The 21,163-nt window shown below is 37.9% G+C and overlaps 1 protein-coding gene and 1 non-coding gene across 3 annotated transcripts in view; both read left to right on the forward strand.

Moving 5' to 3' along the window:
- Positions 1-295: 295 nt before the first annotated feature.
- On the forward strand, positions 296-401 carry LOC134382842 (U6 spliceosomal RNA). Its single transcript, XR_010024108.1, has one exon. It is a non-coding gene; the product is annotated as a U6 spliceosomal RNA (small nuclear RNA).
- A 12,465-nt stretch (positions 402-12,866) lies between these two features.
- Positions 12,867-21,163, forward strand: part of OBI1 (ORC ubiquitin ligase 1) — a 37,904-nt gene continuing 29,607 nt past the window's right edge. For both annotated transcript variants that reach the window (XM_063102938.1, XM_063102939.1), the window contains exon 1: positions 12,867-12,982. In XM_063102938.1, coding sequence (XP_062959008.1) covers positions 12,911-12,982 — 72 coding nt within the window. In that variant the 5' untranslated portion in view covers positions 12,867-12,910. The remainder of the gene's footprint in view (positions 12,983-21,163) is intronic.

The following is a 21,163-nucleotide window of genomic DNA, read 5'->3' on the forward strand; positions in this document are numbered from 1 at the left end:
CTCAGTCTTGTGCTATTTCCATTAAGCCATGTGTGATCTATAATTTCCATTATAGCTAAGTATAGTATAGTAGTAGGAATACAGTCAAGCACCATATAATATTATTTCATTGAGAAACAGACTGCATATACAACAGCAGTTCCATAAGATTACAATGGAGCTGAAAAATTCCTATCACCCAGTGACACTGTAGTCATCATAACATCACAGCACAACTCATTACTCACATATTTGTGGTGATGCTGATGTAAAAAACTTACTGCACTGCTGGTCATATAAAAGTACAGGACCTACAGTGCTTGCTTTGGCAGAACATATACTAAAATTGGAAAGACACAGAGGAGATTAGCATGGCCCTCCACAAGAATGACATGCAAATTTGTGAAGCATTCCATATTAAGAAAAAAATAAGTATAGCACTACAATTATGTACAGTACATAATACTTGATAATAATGATGAACAACTATGTTACTGGTTTATGTATTTACTATACTGTACTTTCATCATTATTTTACAGTATAATCCTTGCACTTATAAAAAAGTTTACTGTAAAACAATATGCCATGCCAACAGCAGCCTCATAGTCTCATGTTTATTGCATCTCTTGATTGCATTATTTTCTCTTGTTCTTGGTTTAATCTTGTGTTGTTTTGTTCATCATGACCCCTAAGCATACAAAATTCACTGCCAATGTTGCCAGTAAGAGGCCACCTCAAGTGAGTGAGCTGGAAACCAAATTAAGAGTGATTCAGGACTATAAATGTAGAAAATCAGTGATGGTTATTTCTTGTCAGTCAGGCATGTCCCATTCCACTATAGCTACAATTCTGAAGAACAAGAATGAAGTGATGGAAGCTGTTGAAGGATTTGCCTCACTGAAGGCAACAAGGCTAACAATAATTCTAGAAGAACCGATATCAGATATGAAGAAACTGCTAATTACCTGGATTGAAAGCCAAACAGAGATGCATATCCCTTTCAGCACGATGACCATCATGACCAAAGCAAAAAGTTTTTGGTAATGTTGAAAGAAAAGGTTGGACTCAACTATAATGTTGAATTTACTGCTAGCTGTGAGTGGTATAAATGATTCAATAATTGTTACTCATCACATTATGGGAAAGTGAGTGGTGAGTCTGTGAGTGCTAATGTGAAGACAGCTAAATTTAGTAAACTCTAGATAAGCTGATTGTGGATGAAATTTACTTGCAAGAGCAAATTTCAATGTGGTAGAAAGCTTTCTATTCTGGAAATGAATGATTTCATTCATAAAGAGGCCAAGTCAATGCCAGGTCTTAAGGCTTTTAAGAACAAGATAACAGTCTTGCTTGGGGACAATGTTGCAGGCTATAAATTAAAACCCTTTGTAATCTGGCACTGTGAGAACCCCAGGGCCTTCATGCATATCAACAAGCACACACTGCCATCATACTACAGATGTAATAAGAAGTCATGGATGACTCAGCTCCTCTTCCAAGGATGCCCTCCTAAGTTGTTATGCCTGCGAAATGAAGAAGTTTTGTTTAGAGAATAATATACCTTTCAAGCTTTTGTTTATTGTTGATAATATTCCCACACATCCTCCTTTTATTTATGATCTTCATAAATATCAAGATATCAAAGTGGTGTTTCTTCAAATACCACCTCTTTGATCCAATCAATGGATTAAAGAGTTATAGCAGCTTTTAAGGCCTACTACCTGAGGAGGACCTTTTCCTAAGCTAATGCTGCAACTAAGGAAGACTGAAAAAATGCTGATGCAATTCTGGAAGGATTACAACATCTACAATTGCATCAGGAACCTTGCTTGGGACTGGGGTTATGTCACCAAGGAATGTATAATTGGCATTTGGAAGAAGACACTCAAGTGGTTCATTTCATGACTTCAAAAGATTTGCCAAGGATGAGGAGATTGCAGAAATCGACAAGGTTGTGGTTGAGATGGCAAACAAATTTAACCTGTGTGTGGATGAGGATGCCATTGAAGAGCTCCTAGAGGTGATTTATAAATAATTGACTAATGAGGAGTTGTTGGCTTGGAACAGAAATGCATAGCTGAAGAAGAAGCAAGAGAAAAAGAAACTGCCCGAGAAGAAAAAAAGAACCCCCAAGAAGATTCACAGTAGAGCATTTAGCAGAAGCGTTTGCAGATCTCAGCAAGCTCCTTAAAAAGTTTGAAAACATGGACCTCAACACCAAAAAGTTTTCATTAATATAGAGAAATGTTCATGATTATCTAATTACAAGCAAGTCTGTGATTAAAAAAAGAAACTAACCAAGCAAACCACCATAGATGCATTTTTGAAATGAGTGACACCTCCTCCAAAGAGCCTAAGGCAGGTCTTTAAGGAGATATTCCAGAAGAAGGCACTGTTATCATAACAGATGAGAACTCCATGAGTGCTACTGCCCCTGAAGAACATGCAGTGGGATAAGATGTGGAGGTGGACAACAGTGATATTGATGATCCTGACCTTATGGAGGCCGAGGCTAATGTGTGTTATTGTGTCCTAGTCTTTAACTGAAAAGCTTAAAAAAACTTTTTTTTTAATTTTAAAAAGTGGAAAAAAGCTTATAAAATAAGGATATAAAAAAGAAAGTGTTTTTTCACAGTTATACAGTGTGTTTGTGTTTTAATCTAAGTGTTATTATAAAATAGTCAAACATTTAAAAAACTTTAAAGTTTATAAGGTAAAAATGTTACAGCAAGCCAAAGTTAATTTAATACTGAAGAAAGAAATAATTTTTACAAATTTAGTGTAGCCTAAATGTACAATGTTTATAAAGTCTGCATTAGTATACAGGAATGTCCTAGGCCTCCATATTCACTCACTTCTCACTCACTGACTCACCCAGAGCAACTTCCAGTACTTCAAGCTCCATTCATGGTAAATGCCCTGCACTAGTACACCATTTTTAATCTCTTATACTGTATTTTTGCTGTACCTTTTCTATGGTTACATATGCTTAGATATACAAATATTTACCATTGTGTTGTAATTGCCTATACTATTCAGTACAGTAACATGCTGTACAGGTTTATAGTGTAGGAGCAATAGGCTGTACCATCAGAGGGTACTTCAAAAAGTTCATAGAAAGATTCATATGATCTTTTAATTCTATTTTTCCATAAACTTTTTGAAGTACCCTCATATATTCTGGATGTATATAGTAGGCGATGCTATCTAGGTTTGTGTAAATACACTCTGTGATATTCACACAATGACAAAATCGCCTAATGATGCATCTTTTAGAACATATCCTCATTGTTAATGACTGTACTTGCTGAACCGAACAGATTCTGTGACATTTTGAGTGAATGTTCAAAAGGCACTATAGATTGAGGTGCTCTTTAGAACTTACCTGACTGAAAAAATACTATTGAAGCATAGTGATTACAAACAAATGCTCTATGCCCCATCACACAATATTTATGCTACCCTGGCAACAGCTCAAAACCTCCCCCGGCCTCTGCTAGAATGTATAGTCTAGGAAAGTGAGAATTTTGTGTCTGTTTTTTTCATTGTCATGTATGCAAGCCTAGATCAGTGTTTAGCACACAGAATGAGATCCAAATTTGTTGAATGAATATCGGTTTTCTCGAAAGTAAAATAGCAACAATCTCATAGGTTGTAGTGTGAGTTAAATGAACAAAATAACTCAAAGATATTTACAATGACTAGAATCCAGTAAGTAGACTCTAGTAAGCCTGCCATTATTATTATCCTGAAAACGAATTTGTTATCATTCCTTCAAATTGAAACTGGGTGAGGAGAGGGCTCCAAAAGAATGGGTTCTTTAACCTGAAGACCCAATCTTGATTACTATGGATTGCAATTCTTGGGAGAAATAGAAAACACATTCTGGCAAACATTGATTGCCCAGAGATGCCTCTACCAAATCAAGCTTTATCACTGAAGGTTAGAACTTGGAATAACTAAACAAAAAGCCCACTGATGCCATACACCAAAAGATCATATGTAGATCTTTCTTTTCTTAAACCAAAGAAACATCTTTTTTATAACAAAGACCTCAAAAATTTAATGTAGAAGCAAACATACAAACAAAGCAGTAGTGGGGCATGTAGATAATAGTCCTTATATACTGAGGGGTGTTTCATTAAATACGATATTTACACCCACAGCTGAAATGTGCATGTTAAATCACTTTTTCACAAGTATTCACACATAGCAAATTAAAAGGTAGTTAATTAAATATTTAGGTCAAATAAGAGCAACAAGTTTAAAATAGAGGAATAACCAATATTCAAGTAATATAACAAAATAAAATTTAAAATAATATTGACCTTAACATGAATTAATATACCCTTGAGGATTCTAGAGATCTCTTATGATCCTTCAGAATCATGTAGTGATTCAGAATCCCAATTATAATTGTGAATTATTGATAAGGGTTATCTGAGCTTTCTGACTGAATTCTGGATAATAGATGTTTATTACATAGGTACATGAAGGCAGGTGGCGGGGCAGAGTGGGCGTGTATATACACATATTGTATACATACAGTATATATACCCATACAGTATATATACAGAATACATACATTTCTTTCATGACTTGCTTTCCTTTTCTAGAACATCGCCTTCATTTTTCTCTAAAAAGTACAACATATTCTAAATAAAAGTTTCACCAATTTAAAAAAGGACTATAAGCAGTTTAAAATTAACATTTTTTTATTCAGCACATGCTTTAAATTTTAGAGACTTTGCAAGTTTATTTTTAAAACAATGATGTTTTATCCCTTACAGAGTCATTCAAATAATGATTAAAATACAAAATAATGACAAAGCTTTTCAAACACCAATGAATTGAAATTTTATTTTTAATTGTATCTTATCATTCAACTAGACTGCATCTTCTTGGTGATTACCTATTCACTATCCACCTATTGCATCAGTTTCTCATATCTGTGTAAACACTGTAAAACTGAGCTCTCCTGTTTCATTAATCTTTTAGATATAGGTTTTAATCAAAAAACAAGAGTCTAAAAATTTTGCATATTGAAGTATACCATGATGTACTTTGTTTTTTCAAAAAAAAATTCCTGACTTATTTTAATTCAGTCAGCTTTTCCCATAATTTAGTTATTTATAGCAAATATTAACCTAACAGTCTGGAAGGTATTAATTCTTCCAGGCAATGAGTATTCACATTATGGCCGCAATACTGAATCTTTTCTATTAGTAGTATTATTTTATTTTTTAATTCACAATAAGTATATATTTCTGGGGTACAATGTTATATCTTGATATATATATAAAATGGAATGATTAAATCAAGCCAATTAACATATCCATCACCTCACATACATTCTTTTGTGGTACAAACATTTAAAATCTACTTGCAGCAATTTTGAAATATATACCCCATTACTATTAACTATCGTCATCATGCTTTGCAATAGCTGTCAAAAACTCATTTCTCCTGTCACCCTTTGACCAACTTCTCCCCATTATCCCCAATGACCAGCACTTGGTAACCACCATTCTCCTCTCTACTTCTCTGAATTCAACTTTTTTAGATTTCACATATAAGCGAGATTAAACACCACAGTACTGAATCTTGAGTGAACTTAAAAATTTCAGTAATTGCCTATGTTCCACCCCCCAACTCTTGTTGTACAAGCTAGAAATTCTGGAATATTCCCAACTCCTCTTCCTCCTGCATGCATCCCAATGACAGAAGGCACCCTTCGACCCAGCCAGTTACTCTGCAAATGCAGTCCCCTCTGTTCTGAGGGCCTTGCTGTCCTTGGTTGCTGCTAGACAGTCTAACCATTCGTTACTGGAGGTGGAAAAAACTTGCCTGATCCCTGCCTGAAAGAGACTTTCTCCTTAGGGTCCCCACAGCACTGTGCAGAACTCATACCTGTCCCAAAGTAAGTGCTCCTTAAGTGGTGGCCATTATAGCTATATTATCTTACTATATTCAATTGAGTTTTAAATGTATCCATAGCTCCAGAATAACTCAAACTCCTTGAGGGTAGACACCATATCTCACTGAATTTAATATCCTCCAGGTATAATACATGGTTTCTGGAACATAATGCATCCTTGATGAGTGATTGTTGAATGACCAGCTACTGGAACGTGAGTCAGAAAATCCATTAATGGCATTTAATAGTTACGTAATTTTGCTAACTCTCCGAACCTCACTTCTCGGAACTATAAAACAGGAAGAACAGCAGACTATCTATAAAAGTTGCTGTAAGGAACACACAGTACACACTTCAGAAATGCCTGCTGGGCTGAACCACTGTGCTATCTGGGTTACCTTTTGCAGCTTTGCAAGAGTTACATGTCGACAAGGAAATTATGATAAAACTCAGACTCTTTCCTTTTGCTTCCACTCAATTTTTGTAAAACAGAGCAATTAGGTTGAGACTATTTCTTCAAAATGTACAATGTGTAACTCTATGCTTTGATGGAAGGGTAAGGACAGGAGGAAATGGGGACAGGGAAGGAGAATCAAAGCACCTCTGGATTGATAAAATACCTTCTTACTTCTTACTACTAGAAGATTCATTTCTATGAAATTGAGTTGAATTTAGGTTTTCATGTTGGTTTCCCTTGAATACTGTTCACTATAAAGATATCCTAGATAGAACATCCACTAAAATATATGATATAATGATGATGATTTTAAGGTTGGGTTTTTTTAGTGTTAAATTTAATGTTTAAGAAAACCACAAAAGCATAAATAAGAAAAATCATAAAAAGGAAAAAAGTATAAATAAGAAAAACACGTAAATAAATATAAATTTTAAAAAGTATCTTTGCTCAGGCTGCCATAACAAAATACCATAGACCAGTTCCTTAAACAACAGAAATTTATTTTCTCACAGTTCTGGAGACTAGAAGTCCAAGATGTGGATGCCATTATAGTTGGTTTCTGGTGGGGGCTTTCTTCTTGGCTTTCAGACAGCCAGGCTCTCGCTATGTCCTCACATGGCGGGCAGTGAGAGCAAGCCCTGGTCTCTCTTCCTCTTCTTGGAAGGCCTCAGTCCTATCAGATTAGGGCCCCACCCTTATGACATCATTTATCCTTAATTACCTCCTAAAGATCCTAACTCCAAATACAGTAAATTGGGGGTTAGGTCTTCAACATATAAATTTTAGAGGAACACAAATCCGCTCATAGCAAAAATGTATAAATGAAATGGAAATAAATCATATGTCCAAAAGTTACATGAGGAGAGACTAGGTTATGCTACAGTAACACATCGTACTCACTGATAATAGTAAGGGTTTTTACTTCAGGCTATTCACCCTAAAGAGTCAGGCTATTCACCCTAAAGAGTCAGCCATGGACTCTGCTCCACATTGCTTCACTCTTGAACCAAAATGACGGAGCAAGAACCATCTTAAATGTTATTAGGCACTGTGGCAGAGGGAAAGAGAGCTCTCAACAATATCAAATACACAATGCAATGCTCCAGCCAAGAAGGACAGTGACAAATAAATTGATAAACATTCTAAAATGGTGGTATGGAAATAGAGACAGAAAGAGATAAAGATACAGTGCTAAAGAGGGAAAGATTGCCGATCAGTTAGCCATTATTTTCTGTGACCTGTGTGTGCTCAGCACTGTGCCATACATGAATAATGCTGAATTCCCCATGCTCAGGGACCTTCTGTCTGGTTAAGGAGAGATTTTTCAAAAATATAGAGAACAATATAGGTATATATGCCTCTTTGTGTGGCTGTTAAGTACGCTCTCTACTCATGCAGGAATTAACTCACTATATAATTGGTGGCTCACCAATATATTTGCCTTTCTGCATTTAGACTGTAACCTTCAGCAGGAAAGGGCTAAACCTAACTTTTTAGATTTAGCATTTAGCATAGTGCTTTTGCCCACTGTAGATGTTAAATAAGTGTTCATGGAATAAATACATGAGGTACAAACTGGGTGATACAGATCATAAGTAATAAAGGATTTGAAAGGCAAGGCATTTATGAGGTGCTTGCAGACAAGAAAAGGATCATGAAGGATATGAAACTTGAGACTTGGTCATAAGGAAGGGTGTGAGGGATAAAAAAAAGCAAAGACATAGATCAAAGAGCTGAGGATGGAGATCTGGGGAAATAAAGCCAGACCTTAAATAGCACTTGTAATAAATGGTTCAGTTGCCAAAACAGTGAGTGGGAGCATTCAGTGCATAAAAGAGGTGTTGAACCCTATTTCGAGGAAAAACAACTTGGCAAGACACTAACCAGCTGCTGAGGACCCCCTGGCCAAGTGCAGGATGGTTTTGTGGGACAGGTGCCCCCAGATAGAATGCAGTTATCTGTACAGCATCAGTAAATAGGATGAAAATATCAGCATTATTTACAGGGGCCTGGCTTTTGGTTCCAATGGGGAAGCATCACCTTGAAATGTCTTCTCACACATAAAAGAAGGTCAGGAAGAAAACGAATGTGCTCTGACGGGCAACTTAAAGACAAAAGCAGCCAGTATCTCAGAGCTGGGTTCCCTAATCTGCTACTTTGGCATGTTGTATAACCTCTCCTCCTTGGTGGTTCCTATTACAATATTCCCAGGAGGTGATATTTCCTTCATTTATTCTCCATCATTCAACAAACATTTGTGAAGTACCACTTAGCCTTAGGTGGAACTAAGCATTCTTTTTAAAATGACCTAACTTAAAACAATCACCCAATTTTCAACATTTTACAATATTTAAAATTATAACTTGCCAAAATGGCCAGGGGCTAAACAACTATAAGAGCATCCAGAAAAGAAATTACTGTAGAAATAGGCCTTTTGTGATGGAATAGAAGACTTGGGCTTGGTTGTTCCATTTATAAAGTGATTCATGAATAGTATAGTGGTAGTTAATGAAATATTTGTTGAATGAATAAATAAAGTCAGGGATCTTGTTTGTCTGACTCACAGCTGTATACCCAGCCCTTAGACCAGTGTCTAGCACATAAAAATATTTAAATATTGATGGAATTAACAAATAAGTAACTAATTGCATTCATTTATTTATTCTGCAAATACTATGTTGTGATTACAAATGAACTTGATGTGCAGGCTCAGTATTAAAACGTCAACTGCTACTCAAGAGGCCAGGTTTAGTTCCAAGCCAGTGCAGCATAATTTTCCCATTACAATGTAAGCTCCATGTGACAGAACTTTGTCTGAGTTAGTTGTTCTTAATGTTTTTAATAAAAATGCATTAAATGAATGGATGAATTAGAACTTCCAGCAGTTTTGCAGTGAAAGCGACAACATAAATCAATCTATTCTTAAAAACAATACCAAACCACTCTGCCAGAGAAACCCAAGCTCCTCTGCTGTAGTAACAAGCATCTTCAATTTCATTGACTTGAGACAATTTAGGTCAAAATTCCCAGCTTGTGGGAGAATGGTACCAGGCCTGACATCCATGCAACTAGGCCAGCACCTCTGATTAATTTTTAATACAATTTTTTAAATGAGTTTCCTCAGTTTTAACCACAATCCAGGTGAGGGTATATAAATTTAAAACAAACAAAAAAAGTTATCTCTCAGGAATGAAAAATAAATGTAATTTGAAATCAATATTTATGAAGTTGTGATTAACTGACTGATGACCAAATGATACAAAACGTCTGTCTGAAACATCTACTCAAATTTATTAGCTTTGGCCAAAAAAAATTAAAAACAATCTGAACTGGGTCAATGAAAGAATAATGCATTTCTAATCAATTTTTAATAGCACTTAAGATTTTATATTTTTTTAAACTTGTTTTTAAATAATTTATTATAAAAATGAATCAGATTTAAACAAGGGGTAAAAGGTGTTTCATAGCTATTTGATGGTTTTCTTAGCAAAGAAATTCAATTATGACTGACTTTTTATTACTGAACTACTTTATTAATACTAACACATCTTGCACTTACACAAAGGCATTGGGCCAACAATCTCAGAAACCTCATCAAGTGTGATCTAGGATTTAGCTCCAATTGAGGCCTTATCCAGCCCTCAATTTCTTCATCTGTGAAAGGAAAATCCTGCAAACAACCCCTGCAAATCTTTTTAGTTCTAAAAGTTTATGACTCTAAGGATTTAAGAGGCCTTAGGCTGGCCATGCCAGGTATATGTAATAGAACTCCTCAGATTGCAGGACTCCCCAGAAGGCTCCTAAGAAATTGAGATAGAAATTAAGCAGAAAGTCAATGAGATGTGTAATATTTGTTTCCCTATTAGAGTAATGGCAGCATCATTTAACAATCTGAACCAAACAACATCTATTTAGAACATGATTTGTCAACAAATGGGAAATGCTCTTCACAGAGCAGAGAGAAGAGATAGTTCCTGACCTTGAGTCACTTGTGTATTAAAAGCAAAGCCTAGGAACCAGCCTGGAATCAATCCAGACCTAGAGAGAGTCCTAATCAACCTGTACTGCCAACAGTATTATTTAAATGTGGTGTGTGTATGTACGTGTGCATGTGCTTGTGTGTATTTATCCACAAAGCATTAAGTGAACAAAGCAGGTATGTTATGGTATGATACTATTTGTGTTTGTGCATACAGTAATACATGAATTAAAATGTTTGTAAGAATATACTCTAGCATGTCAATAGTAATTACCACACAGGGTAGAGAGGTGAGGTAAAAGGATAGAGGAACTTTTGCTTATTATCTTATATATTTTTAAATAGCTTCATTTTCTTAAAGTGAGTCTGTATTATTTTTATAATCCTCAAAAAGCAATACAGTCTTCCATTTTGATATGAAAAAAAGTAAAGACATTGTTTAAAATAAAACAACCTGGGTTTATAATAAAGGTAGGTCATAGTGAAGGGAAATATAACTGTTTGTGGAATAGTAGCTTAGTGACAGATACTAGATAAATTAGATGCAACCGTGACTTCAAGAAACATAATCTGTTGTGGGGCAAACATATAACCCACTACAAAACAGTGTGATCCGCACAGAAATAGCTATATGGATAGAGCATTAAAACAGCACTGAGAAGCTGTAATGATGATAGTAAATGTGGAAAGAGGTGTTGGAGATAGATAGTCTAGATTTTAACATTCTACTTAAAATGCAGGTTATGTTTTTTAAAATTTTTCTTTGTCACAAAGTACTGACACCAATCACTGAGATGATTTACAAGAAATGAACTTGCCCCAGGAAGCAATGGAAAAATCATTTTAAAAAGAAGTGTCTTAAATGTGTCTTCCTGCTACACTGTTTCCAGAGACCGATGTGAGAGGGAGAACTTTCTCAGTCCTATATCCAATTCAGAGGCTGAAGGAGACCCTAAGGTACCGTGTTAGGTATAAGCCTGGACAAAGTGAGAACAGGGAAGGAAATAGCAAAATGAGGGAAGACAAAACTAAAATGACAGTGACTGAGGACATGGAGCTTTGCCATTCTGAAGCCTGAGGTCTTCATCCAGGAACGTGAAAGATGCTTTAGCACTACTTGAATTCTGGACCTCATACAAATAGGACTTTGCCTTCAAATAATGAGGAAGTAGCCAAACCAGGTAACTTTTATGCTGGGCATTCTGAAAAAGTAGATCTCTAATACCTGAGACATGAAGTCACTGAGCTGTTTGGAAGAATTCCACTGTCATTTTTGCAGTTTCGAACTGGACTTGGGCTTCTTCAAGCGAACTACTAGCTGCTCCAAAAGCATAATTGTCTGGTCCCTTTTTATACCTGATAGTATTGATCTCATTTAATCCTCCCTCTCTCTCTCTCTCCTGTCTCTCTCTCTCTCTCTCTCTCTCTCTCTCTCTCTCTCACACACACACACACACACACACACACACACAACCAATGAAGAAGGTAAGATGCAGAAAGGTTAAACACTTGTAAGTTACCTGAAGACATACAGCTAGGAAGTTGCAGGGGGCAGGAATTTCTAGTCCAGCTGTCCAGTCCTTGCTCTTAACCAGGGGGCTACTTCTTGAGATCATACTACCTCTTTTTCAGAGAGATTAGTAAAAGTCGTCCCAGTGATCTTGTTTCTAAATCTCCCAACTCACATTTTGTATTTGCATAATTTATTATATCAACTCTTCCTCACTGAAAGATTTAAGATACATTTAGGAACTTGTAGATTTTTTTCTTCTTCCTCAAAAGGAAACGCTCATTTACAACCTCACAAATTCTCCCTTAGAGTTGCGACGCAGTGGCCCATTTCTATCCAACCAGGCACCTGAAATGAAGGCGTTAAAACTTCCACTATTTTTGCAGCTTTCTCACTTATGGATGTTACTCAGAGTCTGCGGCTTCAGTCCTTAAATCTCCTTTAAGTGGAAATCACAGAAAGGCTAACAGTGAAAGCGTGTCTTCAAGGAAAGCTGCGATTAAATGTATCCATTCAGATGATCTTGGACACAGATAAGGAGACAATCCCTTTTTTTTTTTAAGTGCCCTTTGGAAGCACATTGTCATTTGACAATAGAAAGGGGGTTGAGAAAGTGGAAAGCTGTTTCGAGAAACTGAAGTGTATAGATAACGTCTTTTCGCTTCATTTTTGACGGCGCCGTGAGTTTACAAACTGTGGGGTTTAATCTTCAAGCGAAAAACTCCACCTACCCCTCCCCCCCCCCCGAGTAAAATTAGGAGATTCAAAATCGCCTTTCCGTATATTCCTCTCCTCCTTCCACTATTACGCTTTCCTTTAAATTTTCAAGATCCTCGAAGACTGTAGTAAACCACCTTCTTTCCGGAACTGGGGAAAGTTTTTTTTTTTTTTTTTAACAAAAGAAAAAGGCCTGGGCGATGGCGCGTTTCGAAAGCGCGTTTTCGTTTTCTGTCCCGGGCGGGTTGTGGCCCTGCCGGGCCGCCGTAGCCGACCTTCGCGCGTCCCCAGTCGCGGCGAGGAACAGCCGTCGGCGGGACTTCCGTGTTGGCGGGATTCTGAACGCTGCCATGGCTCAGACCGTGCAGAACGTTACATTGTCTCTCACTCTGCCCATCACGTGCCACATTTGCTTGGGGAAGGTAATGGGTGATTCTGGTCATAGCTACGAAATGGGGATGGGTGTGAAGTCGCCCGCCCGAGCTGAGGTCGGGCTCCGTGAGGGGCGAGGAAGGGGCGTGAGGCGTGGAGATGGGAGAAGACGTTAACTTGCAATCTCCTCAGGCGATGCGAGGTCGCGTCCTGAGAGACGGAGGGAGCGCGCCGTGATTAATGGGTTCATCTAGGCGCCTTTCGTGGAGGGATGACAGCGGCCCGAGCTCTGGAGAGAAAGCGGCGAGGCGGCTTTGCCACCACTGGCGGCCTCATAAGGGCCGATGCCGGCCTCGACGGAGGTCCCGTCAGAGACGCACTGCAGCTATAGTTTACGCCCCTGTGCAGCCTCGTGTGGTGAAGCTCATTAAAGCACATATCCTTGCAGCCTGACCTAAGGTTCCTTAGTCCCCCCTGTAACCAGAGTGTTCGTGTTCTGGGGCCTACGGTGCTATTTGTCGAGGCTTTCGTTTCCCAGATCCTTTCCTTTTCTTATCCCGGCCTTGAGGATAGCCTTTGTTCTAGGTTCAGAATTTGTAAGGTAAATAGTACGTGTCCCCGGATGGGGCTTAGAGAAAGAGGCATGATCTTTAACTCCAAGGACCGATCAGTCACGAGACGGAATACCTTCTCTTTGTGATGCAAGAGGTGCCTGATCTGTTTGTGAAACAAGGTGGAGAAAGTAGTTCTGAATTAGAAAGGGAGTTCAAGCATTCCCACGCATTCGTCTCCTCTCTCTCATTTCCGTTCGTGCCTCCCATTCGATTTTTTAAAGAGCATTTATTTACCGCATGGATCAAGAAGGACGAGACTGCACAATCGGATTTTTTTCCCCCACCCTGAATTGTTTTGACGTTTGTGGTGTATCTGGGTTTGTGTTTACCCTAAGTGCAGGCAGAAACAACAGCCGTAGGCTTAGAATCGAGAAATACAAACTTCGTAGAGCAAACGTTTGAGTGCCAGCCAATACGATCATCTGCCTTAGGTGTTTGAGGTTCTGTGTGAATTTACTGAGTTCGAGAAGAAGAAGGAAGTCAGGATTGGAAGCAACTGATAACTCTAGATATCAGTCAGAACGAAAGGCCAACGAAAAAACAAATGTACTATGAGAACATATAGGGGATGGCTTCATCAGTTCTGACTAAAGAGATCAAGGGTATGGCCTTGTCTAGGGTGGTATTTGAGCTGGCATCTCGTACCACTGCCTACCATGGACGGTCGGGGGGAGGAGAAAGTGATGTTTGTATTTGCTGCAGTCTTCTACATTTGGCTCCTGAAATAAAGTTCCCAGAAGTATGTGTTAAATTATGAGTGGATTTGTTCCAACACTAGCCTTGAAGGTTGTTAGAAATATTCTTGGGACATAATTTGACCTTGATATTAGTTATACACATTATATCTAGTTTCCATTAGTTGATAGGCTGTCTTCCAATTGTGTTGAAAATGTGTTCTGCCTGTTTGACTTACCAAACCTATGCTTTTTATGTTTAATGAAAGTGATGCCTAATAGAATACAAGGGATCTTTTAAAAGTTCATGGAAAGATCTGCATTATCTTTTAACCATTTTTGTATGAACTTTTTGAAGTATTGTACAGTGATTTGCAGATTGCAGAATGCTTTTGTATGCATCTTATTATTTCATTTGCTCTTCATATCAGTGCTTTTAGATAATTAGGGCTGTTTTCCCCATTTAAAAAATAAAGACCTTAAGGCTTAGGGTCTCTGATGGTTGAACCTCTATCATCATTTGTGTCTTGGGTAGATTACTTCCTGAAACACTCACCCGATCTCATATATGACAGCAGACACTTGCAGTGTCTTCTCCTCCTACACCCCCCGCCCCCATATTTAGCTTTATTCTAAACTAAAAATCAGGTAATAAAAATTAAAAGATAAACAATTTGACACAAAGGTGCTTCAAAAAGTTTGTGGAAAAATAAAATTAGAAGATAATATGAATCTTTCTATGAACTTTTTGAAGACCCCTTGTCTTTCTGTCTACCATGGTGTTAGAAAAGGTGTGGTAACTGAGGGCCTGAGTTCTACATTCAGACTCCCTGGGTTCTAATCTAGATTGTGCCACTTACTAGTCATCTGATCTTGAGCAAGTTACTTGACCTCTCTGAGCCTTTTGCATTTTTTAGAGGATTAAATGAAGTATATGCAATGCTTAGCATTGTGTGGCACATAATAATATTCAATAACTGTTAGCCTTTACTATGGGCACTGAGATAGATCTTCAAACTAAGAAAAACAGCCTTTTCCAGTAACTGTGCTTCTTCCTAATTGCTTTGTGAGGGTGGTACATTTTTATATGAAGATTTGCATTCCCAACTGAGTGGGACTTGTTTGTTCTGGGAATTACCATAGTACATCCAGGGTTTTTAATTTGTTCAATATGACTGTTGCCTTTTGTATAGTTAAAGCAAATCCAGTCTGCTTGTGCTTATCACACTGTTGCATGTACCATATTTGTGAGGTACTAGAAACATCATGTCTCCAATGTCACTTCCACCTCCCTGACATACAGCATTTTCGGCCACCTCTGAAGTTGGCCTCAAGGTTCTTTGTGCCTAGCCCCCTTCCAGATTTTTGTGCCGCCCTCACCATTTGTTCCCCAGACCACACCGTCAGCAATTTCTCTTTTGATTATTCGACAGAATTAGGGACTGTTATTCCTGGAGGGTCACTGTAAAAAAAAAAAGTGCATACTACCTTGAAGGGGTGGGGGGCTTAATCTGAAGAGATAGATGCTAGTGGGGAGGCGGGGGGCAGGGAAATGCAGAGGAAGGAAGTAGGGAAGAGAGCCTAAGTATGCACCTGGCTGATGCTTTGTCTTTTAAAGATAAATGCAGTAAAAATTAGAAAGTTTAGACATTTTGCATTTACTACTTCTGTCTCTACGTCAGTCTTAAGAGGTAGATTGTCTTTGCCCAGTAATGTTTAGCAGCTTTGCCAATAGTGTAAGTAAGAGATCTAGGTGGCCTGAAGAAATCAGGTACCCATCATGTGGGATGATTTATGTATAACATATCTTTTTGCCTTTTCCTTCTTAATTTTTTAAGAAATTAAAAAATTTCTGGACTGTGGGCCAGCAAGCAGAAATGTAGGAATGATCTATCTAGCCTAGGATATCTATTAAGTGACATTTTGACACTGCTACCAGAATGTTTCAGACCAGTTTATCTCTAGGTAGTTCCAGGGGTTTATCTCTTCAATTAGGATTCAAGCTGTGAAATCAGATTTTTGTGGCATGTAATACTTTTATTGGCTGTGTATGCATTTTGGCATGAGTGACAGCCAACTGTGGCCTCCAGTTAGTTCTATGAAAGAATGAAAGAGGTTCTCAAGAGAACCAAGCAACTAGATTTTTAATGCTGTTCAACATTAATGTATCATATTTAATTATTCCTTGCTTAAGTATGAGTCCTGTTTTGGGTACCACACTAAGATAAACATAAATAAACCAGAGTATTTTGAAAGCATTTGGGAAAGAGTTGAAATTTGGGGTTGGAATATAAGTGGAATGGGATAGTGTTGGAATGAATGGGCATGATAGTGAACCTTTAGATAATTGAAGTATTTTTCATTTGGAAGGGAATCAAGCTTTGTGTAGCTCCACAGTATTAAGATTTCTACTTAATATCAGGGACAAGCTTTTTGGCTGAAATAACCAGAAATGAAATCAGCTTCCTTACAATGTAGGAGTGGCTGTCTCTTGAAGTGTCAAGTAGTAAAACTGACTCTTTCCTGCTAGAAGTCTAGTTGGCCCTCTGTATCTGTGAGTTCTACATCCATGTATTCAGCCAGCCGCAGATTGAAACTATTTGGAGAAAAAATGAATGGTTGCATCTGTACTGAACATGTATAGACTTTTTTTTTCTTGTCATTCCCTGAACAATGCAGTATAGCAACTATTTCCATAGCATTTACATTGGATTAGATATTAAAAATAATCCAGAGATTATTTAAAATATATGGGAAGATGTGTGTAAGTTGTATGCAAATACTACCCCTCTTTATATCAGGAACTTGAGCAGCTATGGATTTTGGTATCCGAGGGAGGGTCCTGGAACCCATCCCCTGTGGATCAAAAGGATCCTTTCTTTCAGGGAGGATGGCCTGCTTTGCTTTTCACCTCTTTTTTTGGTTAAAACATGTTGAAAAGATGGAGCTAGGGACAGAAAGCCTTATGCAACTTAGAGTCCTCGCTCTGGGCTGAGAAAATTCTTTAATCATTGTTCATTGGGGGCTGTTGATTGGCCAGCAAGTCAATCCCCATCAGTACATTGAGTTCATGTTTGAGTCCTGATTGCTTTTCAGTTCCCAAGAATAGATTTGCACATAATTGTCACAAGTAATTTGCTTTGGAAAAAAATCCATATGGTGTACAAGTTCTACATTTTTCTCACTTTTTGGGGTTAAAAAAGTTTGAAGAATGCAGTCACTTTCAGAAAAGTATAACAGTACTGTGTTTCTATATATTTAGAGTAAAATAAAAATTAAACTAAAAAAGTGTTGATATATTCTAACAATTATCAGGGTTAGTAAGTAATAGCTGACATATTTACTTCATAAATAAGATTCCTCCTTATCTCTCAAAGCATTCCAGGCAGGGATGAAGGTAGAAGAGGAGAGATGCATTATCTCTCCTTTCACCTAGACAGGAATGAGGATCAAGATCAATAGGCATTAAGTGACTTAGTTCACACAGTTTTAAAATTCTAGAGCCTAAATTTTGGCCCAGATCTAGGGGTTTCTAAAAATGTAGCCACGGGCTCGGCCCAAAAAATGTAGCAAGAGCAATCCAGGAATTTTATTTTGAAAAGTTTCTGAATCCCCAGGGTTGAAATAATGGGGCCCTTACTGCAGTCATTTCCACACTGAAGCAAGAATTCCTTTACACAATTTTTCTAGGTCTTCACTAGGGAAACCCATAAAGTTTTGACAAAGTGCAAGAAAGAATAATATTCTTTCAAGAAGAAGGGTTGACTCTTGTTTCTATCAAGGGTGCCAGAAAGGCAGGAGAGTTGATTTTAAGTGTAATTGCCAGACCAGTTGGTAATGTTGATCAGTAGCCTCTTCACTCCCATCACCTTCATCAGTATCCAGTCTCACTTCTTTCAGGCTCGTGTCCTCTATTTCTTACTCTCAGATTGTTTACTAATCCTGCTCCGAGGAAAAAGAAATATTTCTTAGTTGAAAGAATATGTGATTTAGCAGTCAAATTACAGTGAATACAGATGCTGGTTCTGCCAGTTATAACCTATATCATTATTTCCTTGAGTCTGTTTTTATTGCTGAAAATGGATTTGATTTTACTAACCCCATTAGTTTGTTAGGAAGATTCTTGAATATCCTAGACCGGTGGTTCTCAGCTGGGTGGAGGTGGATATTGCCCCCAGGGACATTTGGCAATGTCTGGAGATATTTTTTATTGTTCCAAGGGAGTGCTACTGGCATCTAGTAGGTGGAGCCCAGGAATGCTGCTAGCCAAATAGCCTATCATGTACAGGACAGCCCTCTACAACAAATTATTTAGTCCAAAATGTCAACAGTGTTAAAGTTGAGCAACCCTGTACTAAATCAATGTATGACTCCTAGTAAGTGAGTCTAGGGTGATATAGATACTAATGGATAACAGCTTTAGGCATAACTCCTCCTAAGTATATTTGCTTTTTTAAGAAAGGGGTTTTGGTGGTAGAGTGGAGTCTCTTAAGACTGAAATATCTTCAAATAAAGGAAATAAAATGACATAATAGAATAAAAGATTACAGGATTAACCTTTCTGCACCAAGTACTGCCCCCTCAAGCCCATTCCAGTGAGGAGAGCCAACTTTTTACACCTTGCTTTCTCTTTTCTTCCTCCTTCTCTTTCTCATCAGCCTCAGGAGACATTAGCCCACGTCATCACTTCAGCATGCTTACTACAGATGAGTTTGGAATTGTACCTGCCTCTTATACCTTTGCCATTGATGTCTCGCATTTTTGTTTTGTAAGAGTACTGTTTTATTGCCAGATCTCATTTGAGAGTAATTGGGTAGAAAGCCTAATAGCATGGGCAAATTGTGATCATTTTTGTGTCTTGGGAAGATCTGATTAAAGAAAATATGTGTGTGTTTTGGTATTGTATTTGCCGGATCTGGGTACAGGAGGATGGGTCAACAGGAATTGAGGGAAGGCTAGATCCTTTCTATTTTGGTACTGCATGTTGTAATCAAATTGATAACAAGTAATTTGTTTTAGTAGTACTTTGTCCTTCATAAGTTTCTCTTTTCCTAAGCTAAATTTATACTATTCTTTAGAAATCATTATCTGGTAAATACCTGGTCCAAAGAAGTGAATTAGCCAACTCCTTCAAAAATCTAGTATGTGACAGTGATAATACCAGGTATCCAACAGTGAAAATGTTTGTCCTGTGTGTGATGTTGTTAATGGCCCTTAGCAGACAGAGCCAAGTAGTCTCCCTCAGGTTGTTGTTCTGTCTCATTCTGGCATATTAAATGAAGAGGTTAAACTTTTTGGCAGTTCGGCAGTGGCCATTGACCTTTTGCTTCTTGAGACACTTTGGGGAGCAGTATGTCAGCATTTCATTTAGTACACCGAAATTTACTTTTATTAATCTTACAGTGTGCATGACATTGTACATGGTGCTGTAGGTAGATTCAAAGACATGCAAGACACTGGCCCTGCCCCCAGGGAGCCTGAAATCTAATAAGGAAGACAGAATGTAAACAGTTTTGTAAGTACAGCACAGTGCATGAAGAACGTTAAATAATGAGCAAGGAGTACCCTATCAGACAAAGATGTGGCTAATTCTAAAAACGAACATTGAAGTCCTTGCAGAGGAGATAGCATTTGATTTGCATCTTAAAAGGTGGGAGGGATTTTATTTTGATTGTCTTGGGAGAGTGGAGAGGCCAACAGGATCTTATCAAGATAAGAAGTGAAAGCTCCATAAACAGCAAACCCTCACTGTCCATATTCCTTTTGGTGAACATCAAGTAGATCTGTGAGTCTGGAGTGTATGTGGTGTGAAATATTGAAATGGCTGTTTAAAAACTAGATTATATTGTTCTTTGAAAACTGTATTTAAACAGAGAAAAACCATTGCTATTTTGCAAAAGACCTGTGAAAGTTGCTGGTCCATATTTTAGGAAGGCAGCTATGGCATCATTGTGAAAGGTGGACAGAAGTGAACATTTGGAAGTGTGGGAGGAGGTCATTGCAATAGATCAGGGGCAAGAGAATAAGAACCTAAACCCATTATTGAAGTGAGATGGAGAAGAAGGGATAGATGATAGGTAAAAGAATATTTGGAGGTAAGTTTGACATGTTTTGGCTATTCTGAGATATACTTGTTTTTCATACTATAACATCTCTGAAATCTGCATTTTACAAGTGATGGCATCTTACAATTTTAGTTGGCAGTATTTTTCATTCTTTTTTCTAGTGGTATATAAAATATTGGTGAATCTTAAAATCTATGATTTAGACTTGATATATAATAACAGCATTTAGTGACAGATTAGATGGTGAAGATAAGTAAAAAGAGCGAATCAGAAACAGCTCTAACTGTTCTAGCCCAACTGTAGAGGTGGCAACGCCATTAACCTAGGAAGGAGTACAGGAAGAGGAACGAGTGTGTGGAGGAGGCTAAGTCTTTTTTGGGGCATGTTATAGTTGAGGCAGCTACAGGATTTTTTTATGGAGTTGGCACCTGGGAACTTGCATAGGGTAATGTTATTATCGTTTTTGTTGTTGTTGTTGTTGTTTTGAGGGATTGATGTTTGTGTTTGTGCTAACATCCATTAAAACAACACCTGAATCAAAAGGGTAGTAGGTTAAGCCACAATTTTCAGAGGCAGAAACTGATGCCTGTAGTAACTAAAGGGCTTACACAAGGTCACACAGCTCTGTAAGTGTCAGAGCTGGAGTTGGCCCTAGGTTTGTCAAAGCCTAAGCTCTACCACTTACTGAGGTCCAGTTACAGAGGGAAACTCAGACTTCGTCAGCATAGAACAGATATTAAAACCATGTGACACATGAGATTAAGAGAGAAAATAGAACATATCAGATAAGATGGCCCAGGACAAAATGTTAGAGAAAGCAGTTGTACCAACTCCAGTATCCTGACGATAAGCGTTTCACTCTCTGATCCTGTTTCCAT

Source organism: Cynocephalus volans, chromosome 7, assembly GCF_027409185.1.
Source record: "Cynocephalus volans isolate mCynVol1 chromosome 7, mCynVol1.pri, whole genome shotgun sequence".
Taxonomy (NCBI): Eukaryota; Metazoa; Chordata; class Mammalia; order Dermoptera; family Cynocephalidae; genus Cynocephalus; species Cynocephalus volans.